Source organism: Crocuta crocuta, unplaced genomic scaffold (genome assembly GCF_008692635.1).
Source record: "Crocuta crocuta isolate KB4526 unplaced genomic scaffold, BGI_CrCroc_1.0 scaffold334, whole genome shotgun sequence".
Lineage (NCBI taxonomy): Eukaryota > Metazoa > Chordata > Mammalia > Carnivora > Hyaenidae > Crocuta > Crocuta crocuta.
In genome coordinates this window covers 6,612,214-6,624,461 of record NW_027533260.1, presented here as the reverse complement: position 1 = coordinate 6,624,461, position 12,248 = coordinate 6,612,214, and the positions used below count along the sequence as shown (strand labels likewise).

General features: G+C 42.8%; 1 protein-coding gene across 1 annotated transcript in view; it reads right to left on the bottom strand.

Annotated features, from left to right (window-relative positions):
• Positions 1-333: 333 nt before the first annotated feature.
• Positions 334-12,248, bottom strand: part of PSG5 (pregnancy specific beta-1-glycoprotein 5) — a 14,560-nt gene continuing 2,645 nt past the window's right edge. Inside the window, 4 exon segments of the mRNA XM_077747291.1 lie at positions 334-428; positions 1,899-2,177; positions 5,187-5,369; positions 5,446-5,720. Coding sequence (XP_077603417.1) covers positions 334-428; positions 1,899-2,177; positions 5,187-5,369; positions 5,446-5,720 — 832 coding nt within the window.

The window sequence follows — 12,248 nt, the reverse complement described above, 5'->3', positions numbered from 1 at the left end:
GGTACTGGTCACTGAGCACTCAGTATTGAGCACTGCTAAGGGTTTACCAAGTGAACCAGGACAACCCTGAGGGGCTGTTTTCTGATTGTCCCTAATTTATTACCAAGGAAGCTGTGGAGGAAGGGCCCCAGGCAGCAGCTGGTGAGGAAGGAACCAGGTACAATGAGAAGAGGAATCTAGGGGGCAGTTGGGAGGCCTGGGAGAGCCAGCTCAGAATCCTGAGTGTGGATGGGGGTCTCCCTGTTGATGGGGTCCACGGCAGGGGAGGGGGCGCGACAGCATCAGTATGTGGGAAATGCCATCGTACCTTCCCATCTTCATGCAGCATAGGTGTTACCCCAGGACAGCCACCAGCACCACCCCGACCAGGACCCCAATTGCAATGCCAACACTCGTCCCCACAGTAAGGCCTGTGGTGCTTCCTTCATCTGAAAGAAGAAGCAAAAAGGTGGAGGAATAGCTGAGGAAACCATGAGGGGCTGGGGGGAAGGGCTTGGTTAGGGAGGAAGGAAAGGCTGTTGAGGTCTGGGTGTTGTGTGTTTTCCCCACAGCGTCCCCACCCCCTTACCTGCTGTGTCATTTCTACCACTAATACTAATACTTCTACCACTACGACGACTTCTTCTCCTTTTTCTTCTTCTTTTTGTTAAGTTAACTTATTTATTTATTTTGAGAAAGAGAGAGAGAGCAGAAAAGGATAGGGGTATGCATGTGGGAGACAGAATTCCAGAGTCCCCGCTATAAGTGCATCCCAACCAGGGGCTTGAACCCACGAACCATGAGATCATGACCTGAGCTGAGATCAAGAGTTGTATCCTTGGGACCCTCGGTGGCTCAGTCGGAAAAGCGTCCATCTTTGGCTCAGGCCATGATCTTATGGTTCATGCGTTCTGGCCCCATATTGGGCTCTGTGCTGACAGTGCAGAGCTTGCATAGGATTCCTTTTTCCTCCCTATCTACCTCCACCCAAAGTCTCTCTCTCTCTCTCAAAAAAAATAAACTTTGAAAAAAACCTTAAAAACAAAAAGAATTGTCAGCTTAACCAGCTGAGCCACCCAGGTGTCTCCTGCTGTGCCCTTTCTCCTCCTCAGAGTGAAACCTTGGACTTACCCTCATCTTCATGTCCTCGCCTGCCCCAAACTGTGGCAGCGCCCACACCCTGTGCCCTTCCTCTTAAGGCCTCTCTCTCTTCCTTTCACATTATGCATCTTCCCCCGTTGTTTCCTTTCCATCACTATCGATGGTCTTAGAAGGAGGCCCCTATCTGTCCACTCAACACTGATTAGTGAGAACAACATCGGCTGACCGCTTTCGAGATCAGCTCTGGGCCAGGCACATGGGGAACACTTTCCATTGATCTCACCTGCTGCTTCCCTGCCCTAGAGGGGGTCATCTCCACTGTGCAATATCAGCATCTGAGTGTGTCAAGAGCTTCACGAACGTTGTGTAGGTCACAGAACTGGACCGTGATCAGACAACATTTAATCCCAGATCCACGTGACATTACAGCTAATAACAACAATGTTAATAACACGCGAACAATAGCTGCTAAAATGATTGTGCCTGGAATCTGCTCAGGTAGCTGTCTCAGGATTTAAAGTCTCATTAAGCTCATAGTGACAACCCTCAGAACAGCCCTAAGATCCAGCTGTTCTTTTCAGTTTTACAGATGAAGACACTGAGGTTCTGGAGGCAACTGTCTTCTTTGAGGCCCCACAGCTGGCATAAAGCAGAACCAAGATGTTAACAAGATTAGCCTAATTCCAGAAATATTATTCACATTGCTCTAGAGGCTGTGAGGGAGGCTCCCACCTCCTCCAGGCCTGTATCCTATTTCTACCTCCTGCCGGTGATATATTCAGGGAGCGAGGGGAAGAGGTAGGTTGAGGGTCACTCACAGCTCACAGTCAGCCTGATGGGATCACTTTTGCTGGAATTGACTGGGTTGGAGACCTCACACTGATAAGTCCCAGCATCCTCCAACCTGACAGGGTCTATGGTGAGGGTGCTGTTGTCCTGGGACAGCTTCATCCTCTTCATGAGATGGAGACTCTGGTCATTAAAGAACCACCACATGGAGACCCCCTTGTCATTTGTGGAGCAGGTCAGGACCACAGAATCCATATATTTTATGACTGTTTCCCTGCTTACATGGACAGAGGGCTGGGACACTGGCTCTGTGGAGAAAAGAGGAGGTGACAGTAAGAGGTGTCCTGGGGCCGTGCTCTTCCCTCTGAGATCTCGGCCACTCTGACGGCCCCACTGAACTCTGTAAAGGTGCCCCAGAGGATGGCCCTGAAGTCTGCAGAAGGATGAGTGTCTTTGTTCAGGTGTCAATCTGTAAGGAGGGGCTGTACCTCCCCCTCCGACCCTCAGGTGCCCCCCTGGCCCACCGTCATCTGTCTGGTTTGCCTGGACATCTCTGTGGTATGAGCACCACACACTCTTAGCCCATGTGTCCAGCATCCTCATCATCACGTGGAATTTTCCCCATAGACTCCTGTGAGATTCTTGTCTTGAACTTTTGTGACTTTAACATATCATGCCTCACTCCTTATATGCCTTACTGTGTATGTTGGGGAGGAAGGCATGCAGCCCTCTGTCTCTGTGTCCAGGGCAGCTTTATATGAAGGAGGGAAGGCATTTATACTGATATAATTTATTAGGAAATGAGAGCAGCCCACCCAGTCTTCATCACCTTAGGAATTGAGAGGTTTTCAATCTACAGGATTTCTTGGTCTGAAGAAGACTTTTACATCTGTGGATTGTGAAAAGTGTCCTTAGAGATGTGGTTACTGTGTACACAATACTCATACCCTTATAAGTAGAAGGAAACGATTGCAACAGAATAAAGACTTTATGTGAAACACCCCCAGCTAGCATCATACCCAATGGTGAAACCCGGAAAGTGTTTCCTCTAAGATCCGGTAGAACATAAACCTGCGACTTTCACCACCCATGTTCAACAGAGTACAGGAGTCCAAGGCAAAATAATTAGGACAAAAAGAATAGAATGCAATCAAATTGAAAAGGAATAAGTACAATTAGTCTGTTTGTAGATTATTGAAATGCGATGTACGAAACTCAAAGATACCACAAAAACTGTTGAAGTAATCAACAATTTCAAATTTCAACGATTTCAAATTCTGTGCACCAAGTTTGCAGGACACAAAATCAACATGCAAATATCACTTGTGCTGTTGTACTCTAAAACTTAAATACCTCTCCTCCCCACCCAAAATCAAGAAAACAGCTTCCTTTACAATAACATTAAAAAGAATAAAATACGGGGCGCCTGGGTGGCTTAGTCGGTTAAGCGTCCGACTTTCGCTTAGGTCATGATCTCGCGGTTTGTGGGTTTGAGCCCCGCGTCGGGCTCTGTGCTGACTGCCAGCTCAGAGCCTGGAGCCTGTTTCAGTCTGTGACTCCCTCTCTCTCTGACCCTCCCCTGCTCATGCTGTCTCTCTCTCTCTCTCTCCTAGAAATAAATAAAACATTAAAAAAAAAAAGAATAAAATACTTAGGAATGAGCTAATGAGGCAATAGACTATACATGGAAAACTGTAAAATGTTGCTGAAAGAAATTACAGAAGACAAAAATGAAGGGGGAGATATCCCATGTTCATGGATGAAGAGACTTAATACTGTTAATATTGTTAAGATGACAATACTACCCAAAGAGACCCAGAGATTCAATGGAATCCTATCAAACTCTTTTAAGATTTTATTTTTAAGTAATCTCTGTACCCAACATGGGGCTTGGACATACAGCCCCAAGATCAAGAGTAGCATGCTCCACTGACTGAGCCAGTCAGATGCCCCCCTATCAAATACTTAAGGAAATATTTTGCAGGAGTAGAATCTCCAAAAATTCACCTGGAATCTCAGGGGCCTCGAATGGCCAAAATTATTTTGAAAAAGAACAAAGGTGGAGGACTCCCTACTTCTTGACTACAAAGCTACAGTAATCAAAATAAATTGGGCCTGGTATATAGATCGTGATAGAGACCAATGGGATACAACAGGCACCTCAGAAACAAACCCTGATATATATGGTCCAACGATTTTCAATAAGGTCATCATGACCATTCGATGGAGAAAAAAATGCTATTCAATAAATGATCTTGTGAACACTGGATACACATGCAAATGAATGATGCTGGATCCTGACTTGACATCACGTCCAACACTAACTTAAAATAGATCAAACATCTAAACATAAGAGTCAAAATTGTAAAACTCTTAGAAGGTCATATAAAGCAAAAGCTTATTGAATCTGGATTTCCCAATGATTTTTAGATATGACACCCAAAGCAAAGACAACACAAGAAAAAATAGATGAATTGGATTGCACTGAAATAGAAAACTTCTGTGCACCAAAAGGCACAGTCAAGAAAGTGATGGTGGCAGTTAAGGAATGAACAGGACTCAGGAATGAAATATACAGCATAGAGATAAAGTCAGTGGTATTTTAATTTATTATTTTATTAAGTTTTTAAAGATTTTGTTAAGATTAATTAAGCTCTACAACAAACGTGGGGCTCGGACTCACAACCCTGAGATCAAGAGTCACATGCTTTAAGAACTGAACCAGCCAAATACGTGTAGTCAATGGTATTTTGATAGCACTGTATGGTGACTGATGGTAGTTAAACTGTGGTGGGCTTAGCGTAACATATAGAGTTGTCTAATCCCTATGTTGTGTACCTAAAACTAATGTTACATTGACTGTCAACTAAAGTTCCTTAACAACAACAACAACGAAGTGATGGCAACCCGTGGATTGGAAGAAAACACTTGCAAATCATATCTGGTAAGAGATTAATATCCAGAGTATATAAAATGCTTCTGCAATTCAACAACAATCAAAAACAACTGGACCCTGAGGACCCTTCTTTCTTCCCCAGCTCCAAAGTCCCCTTATATGTGTGGGGCGTTCTGGAGCTGACAGAATCGCCTCCCCACATGGCAGCCTGGACTGTGGGATCTCAGATCTCAGATCTCAAGATCTGATGTGAGAACTCAGAGAGCAAGGGGAGGGAGCATCTGCAGACATGTGATGGGAGAGTTCAGGGACAGGTCAGTGTCACAAGCAAATGCGAAATATCTTCTTCCAGGCTGTTATCTGAAAACCAGGCAGACCTCCACCACAGTGCTCAGTGCCGATGTTCCAGGGACCCACTTACCAGACACTGTGATAGTCTTGACTGTGTTCTTACTGAAGCGAATGCCAGGGTTATAGACGAGGAAGATATAGGATCCACTATGATTCACAGTGATGTTGGGGATAAAGAGCTCCTGTGTGGATGGCTGGGGCTTCCCACTGACAAGCCAAGAATACTTTGCAGGTGAGTTAGTGGCAGGTGAGACTTGAGGTTTGCCCATGGATAGTAATAGGAAATGGTGGGGGCGGAATACAAGTAAGTAGGAATAAAAGTTACTCACAGAGAACATTTAGGGTAAACGGGTCACTATGACCGACACTGACTGGGTTCTGAGTTTCACACTCATAGGGTCCTGTGTCATTCCTTGTGACACCATGTGAAGTGAGGGTCCTGTTGTCCAGGGACAGTTCCAGCCTGGCGCTGTCCGGGAGGCTCTTACTGCTTACTGACCACAGGTAGCTTGTGTTCTGTCTCAAGTTCACATGTTAAACTTGAGAATCTGCATTCTCCACGGGGTCATTGTGATAGCTTGTGATGCTGCTTTGGGTAATTTCGCTGTGCAGACAACAGAGAGAACATTGCCCTTGTGGTACCTGTGATTCCTCCAAAGGCATCTTCAATCAGAGAGCTGGCTTCTCTCATCTCTCTGCCAACCAGAGTCCTTAAGAATAAAGCAGATTTGAATAGGAGGATCAAGATGGAGCAGAAATAGGGAGCTCTGTACATTTCACTCGCCCCCATCTCTCAAACGGAGAAGACCTGAAGCCATAGGAACCCTTACAGAATCCAGGAGTTTGGGAGGAAATGGAGTCTGCTGAGAAAACAACCTTGCAGCATGAATGCAAACTAGGGAAGATAAAAACGGGCCAGGACCGGAGACACAGAGGAACTGTAGGGAGCCCCCTTTGCGGGGAGCCGCTGATGACTCAAGGGGAAAAGAAAGAGCGGCTGAAACTGCTCAAGGAACTGTCCCTGTCCCTGGAGAAGAGAGAAACCTCAGCTCAGGACACAGAGTGATCTGGTTTTTGGCTGTGCAGCTGACCTTGAGCTGGACGCCCCGGTTCTGGGCAACGCCAGGAGAAACTGCCCCTCTGTTCAGCAGCTTGACTGGGAGGGGAAGCGGCGCACCTGAAGCCTCTCTGCCGCTCTTCTAGCTTGGCTCCACCCCAGTGGGGAGGCAACAGGCTTGAAACTGCTCGGAGGGACTCAGCTTGCGGGTTTATTTCGGGCAGTATCAAAGGGGTGTGAGGACTAAGATCTGGAAACGAGGCGAGACTTGGGACATAGAGCACAGCCCACCTTTGCTACCCTCGCAGTACAGGGAGATCTGACTCAAAAGAGTGAGTTGCAACCCTTGGTTAGAGAAGGGACTGGGGCGCTGCCATTTTTCTCCAGAAAACCACCAAGGTGGGACCTTAGGGAGTGGCCTGTGGGAATCAGTGGAGGCTAAGACCTGCCTACACCAATCCATGCCCATCCCCGCTAGAGAGCTGCTTTTTTTTTTCTACTAGAGCCTAGGGCAAGACCAACATGGATGCACTGCCGTGATAATTCTAAATCAATTCTTTCCATTCAGATATATTTTCCCTTGTCTCAAACGTATCCCTCCCCTCTGCTGGACAGGGCACTCTGGCCATTGGTTTGCTTAAACAGTCACATTTAATCCAATCTCTAGATGTATATTCTACACCTCCACCGCTACCTTTCTCTCTCTCTCTGGAGTAATCAGACTATATAGTTTCTCTGATTAACATTATCTTTGTTTCTTCCTCCTCGCCTATTACCATATTCTCCTCTTTCTCTATCTGAATTAAGCCTCTTAGTCTCTCTGGTCATCATATAATTTTGCTTCCTCCCTGCCTGTCATTTCTCTCTTTGTATATGCTCTCCCATCAGCACTGCATACATCCTGCTCTTTATTTGTACCTGGGAATTCTGGTTGTATGCTTTTAGACTGTCCTTTGTCTTTTGGGTTTTTTTCTGTTTTCTTTTCTTCTTTTTTCTTTATTTTTATTTTTTATTATTTATTTTTCCTTATTCCTCCTTTTTTCCCTTCTTTTTTTTCTTCTTTCTTTTTCTTTTTCCCTTTCGGTTTGTGTGTTCTTTGGATTTGTCTGTGCATTTGTGTGTCTTTGTTCCCTGTGTGTTTGTCTGTTTTCTTTTCCAGGGCTACATGAAGAAACAAGCCAAAGTACACATGGTGGGGATTAGGAAAATAAAATAACCAAAGTCTCAACAAGAGAGACCAAGAGACACCATTCAAAGAACACTTCCTGAATGGACAGGCCCTGGACAGTCACATAGCCTTCTTTAATACAGCGGTACTCGCAGGTGCAGAGCGCATAACAAGCTTTTAAAACTAACAAGAGAGAGAAAGCTATACAAAATGATGAAACAGAAGAACTCTCCTCTAAAGAAATTCCAGGAAGAAATGAAAGCTAAAGAACTGATCAAAACAGATATAAGCAACATGACTGAACAAGAATTTAGAACAACAGTCATAAAATTAATCATTGGGCTTGAAAAACGCATGGAAGACATCAAAGAAACTATTGCTACAAAGACTAGGGGGCTTAAAAATAGTTGTGATGAATTTAAAAATGCTATAAATGATATAAAATGATAAAAAAAATGCAACCAAGAATTGTCTATCCAGCAAGCCTGTCATTCAGAATAGAAGAAGTGATAAAAAGTCTTCCTAAATAAACAAAAATGGAAAGAATTCGTAACCACTAAACCAGCCCTACAAGAAATCCTGTGGGGGACTCTGAGGGAAATGTTGCAAGGAACGCAAGGTACCAAGAAACCGCCACAAGCATGAATCCTACAAAGAACACAACAGCTCTAAACCCATATCTTTCCATAACAACACTGAATGTAAATGGACTAAATGATCTAATCAAAAGACATAGGGTAGGAGAATGAATAAAAACACAAAATCCATCTATTTGCTGTCTACAAGAGACTCATTTTAGTCCTGAGCACACCTTCAGATTGAAAGCAAGGGGATGGAGAAATATATATGATGCCACTGGAAGTCAAAAGAAGGCTGGAGTAGCTATACTTATATCAGACAAACTGGACTTTAAAGTAAAGGCAGTAACAAGGGATGAAGAAGGGCATTATATAATAATTACAAGGTCTTTCCATCAGGGAGAGCTAACTATTATAAATGCCTACGCATCGAATTCACAAGCACCCAAATACATAAAACAGTTAATCACAAACAGAAACGATCTTATGGAAAAGAATGTGCTAATAGTAGGGGAATTTAATACTCCATTACAGCAATGGATAGATCAACTAGACAGAAAATCACTAAAGAAACAATGGACTTGAATAACACATTGGACCAGATGGATCTGACAGAAATATTTAGAACTCTACATTGTGAGGCCATGGAATTCACTTTCTTCTCAAGTGTGCCTGGCACATTCTCCAAGATTGATCACATACTGGGACATAGCAGCCCTCAATAAATATAAAAGAATTGAGATCATATCATGCACACTTGCAGATAACAATGATATGAAACTTGAAAACAACCACAGGAAGAAGTCTGGAAAACCTCAAAAAACATGAAGGTTAAAGTACACCCTACTAAAGAACAAATAGGCCAATCAGGAAATTAGACAAGAAATTTAAAAATATATAGAAACAAATGAAAATGAAAATACAACAATTCAAACTCTATGGGATGCGGCAAAGGCAGTCCTAAGAGGAAAGTACATTGCACTCCAGGCGTATTTCAAGAAATTAGAAAAAGCTCAAGTGCAAAATCTAACAGCGCACCTAAAGGAACTAGAAGGAGAGCAACAAGAACACCCAAACCCAGTAGGAGAAGAGAAATAATAAAAATCAGGACAGAAATAAACAATATAGAATCCAAAAAAATAAATAAATAAAAATAAAAACATTGAACAGATCAATGGTTCAACTGGTTCAGTAGGTTTTTTGAAAAAATAAACAAAACTGACAAACATCTACCCAGGCTTCTCAAAAATAAAAGAGAGAGGACCCAAATAGACATAATCATGAATGAAAATGGACTTATTACAACCAACCCCTCAGAAATACAAGCAATAATCACGGGATACGATGAAAAATTATATGCCAATAAATTGTACAACATAAAGAAATGGACAAATTCCTAAACACACACTCACAACCAAAATTCACACGGGAAGAGATAGAAAATCTGAACAGACCCATAACTAGTGAAGAGATCAGAACAGTTATCAAAAATCTCCCAACAAATAGGAGCCCGGGTCCAGATGGCTTCCCTGGGGAATTCTACCATTTCCCCCCCATTTTTTTCCTTAAATAGTTTATTGTCAAGTTGTCTACCAGACATTTAAAACAAAGTTAATACCCATTCTTTTCAAGCTATTCCAAAAATAGAAATCGAAGGAAAACCTGTGGACTCATTTTACGAAGCCAGCACCACTTTGATTCCCAACCGAGACAGAGACCCAGCAAAAAACCAGTACTACAGGCCAATATCCCTCATGAATATGGATGCAAAAATCCTCAAAAAGATATTTGCAAATCGAATTTAACAGCACAGAAAAAGAATTATCCACCATGATCAAGTGGGATTCATTCCTGGGTTACAGGGCTGGTTCAATATTTGCAAATCAATCATTATGATACGTCACATCAACAAAAGAAAAGCTAAAAACCATATGATCCTGTCAATAGATGCAGGAAAAGCATTGAACAAGATACAGCATCCTTTCTTAATAAAGACCCTCGAGAAACTCGGGATAGAAAGAACTTACTTAAACATCATAAAAGCCATCTATGAGAAGCCCTCAGCTAACATCATCCTCAATGGGGGAAAACTGAGAGCTTTCCCCCTGAAATCAGAAACATGATAGGGATGTCCACTCTCACCACTGTTGTTTAACATAGCGCTGGAAGTCCTAGCATCAGCCATCAGACAACAAAAGGAAATAAAAGGCATCAGAATTGGCAAAGAAGAAGTCAACTTTCACTTTTCGCAGACGACATGATACTCTACATAGAAAACCCGACAGACCCCACCAGAAGCCTACTAGAACTGATCCATGAATTCAGCAATATTGCAGGTACAAAATCAACGTACAGAAATCGGTTGCATGTTCATACACCAATACTGAAGCAATAGAAAGAGAAATCAAGAAACTCATCCCTTTCACAATTGCGCAAAAAACCCATAAAATACCTAGGAATAAATCTACCAAAGATATAGGAGATCTGTATGATGAAAACTATGGAAAACTTATGAAGGAAATTGAAGAAGACATAAAGAAATGGAAAAATATTCCATGCTCATGGATCAGAAGAATAAATATTGTTAAAATGTCATTACTACCCAAAGCCATCTACACATTCAATGCAATCCCAATCAAAATTGCACCAGCATTCTTCTCAAAACTAGAACAAACTTCTAAAATTTGTATGAAACCACAAAAGACCCTGAATAGCCAAGGTAACATTGAAGAAGAAAACCAAAACGGGAGGCATCACCATCTCAGACTTTAGCCTTTACTACAAAGCTGTCATCATCAAGACAGTATGGTATTGGCACAAAAACAGACACATAGACCAATGGAATAGAATTGAAAACTCAGAATTGGACCCACAAATGTATGGGCAGTTAATCTTTGAAAAAGCGGGAAAGAGTATCCAATGGGAAAAAGACAGCCTCTTTAACAGATGGTGATGGGAGAACTGGACAGCAACATGCAGAAGAATGAAACTAGATCATTTTCTCACACCATACACAAACATAAACTCAAAATGGATAAAGGACCTGATGTGAGACAGGAAACCATCAAACCCTAGAGGAGAAAGCAGGAAACAACCTCCCTGAGCTCAACTGCAGCTATTTCTTATTTGACACATGTCCAAAGGCAAGGGAATCAAGAGCAAAAATGAACTATTGGGACCTCATTAAGATAAAAAGCTTCTGAACGGCAAAAGAAACAATCAATAAAACTAATAGGCAACTGATGGAATGGGAAAAGATAGCTGCAAATGACATCAGATAAAGGGCTAGTATCCAAAATCTATAAGGAACTTATCAAACTCCACACCCGAAAAACAAATAATCCAGTGAAGAAATGGGCAGAAGATATGAACAGACACTTCTCTGACGAGGACATCCAGATGGCAAACAGACACGTGAAACGATGCTCAGCATCCCTCCTCATCAGGGAAATACAAATCAAAACCACACTGAGATACCGCCTCACGCTGGTCAGAGTGGCTGAAATGAACAAGTCAGGAGACTATAGATGCTGCCGAGGCTATGGAGAAACGGGCACCCTCCTACACTGCTTCTGGGAATGTAAACTGGTGCAGTCCCTTTGGAAAAGAGTGTGGAGGTTCCTCAAAAAATTAACAATAGAACTCCCCCTATGACCCAGCAATAGCACTGCTAGGAATTTACCCAAGGGGTACAGGAGTGCTGATGCATAGGGGCACATGAACCCCAATGTTCATAGCAGCACTCTCAACAATAGCCAAAACATGGAAAGAGCCTAAGTGTCCATCAATGGACAAATGGATCAAGATGTGGTTTATCTATACGATGGAATACTACAAGGAAATGAGGAAGAATGAAATCTGGCCACGTGTAGCAACATGGATGGACCTTGAGGGTCTTATATGCTGAGCAAAATTAGTCAGGCAGAGAAGGATGGCTACCATATGTTTGCACGTATAGGTGGATAAGGAGGAACTTAATAGAGGACCCTGGGGGAGAAGAAGGGGAATAAATAGTTGGGGAGAGGGAGGGAGACAAACCATGAGAGACTCTTGAATGCTGAGGGGAAGAGGGATGATGGGCATGGAGGTGGACACTTGTTGAGATGAGCATTGGGTGTTATATGAAAACCAACTTGACAATAAAATATTTAACAACAACAAAAAAAAAGCAGATCTGTGTATCTCAAGACAAATGTAAGAAAATCTGAGGTCTCATGTAAGTAAAAGCCCCCTTCTCTCAGTAAGCCTGAAAGCACAGACTTTCTCAAATGTCAATTACAGGGCAGCGTTTTGTCCTGGAAAACACGGGGCAGTCAGAGACAGCCCCCT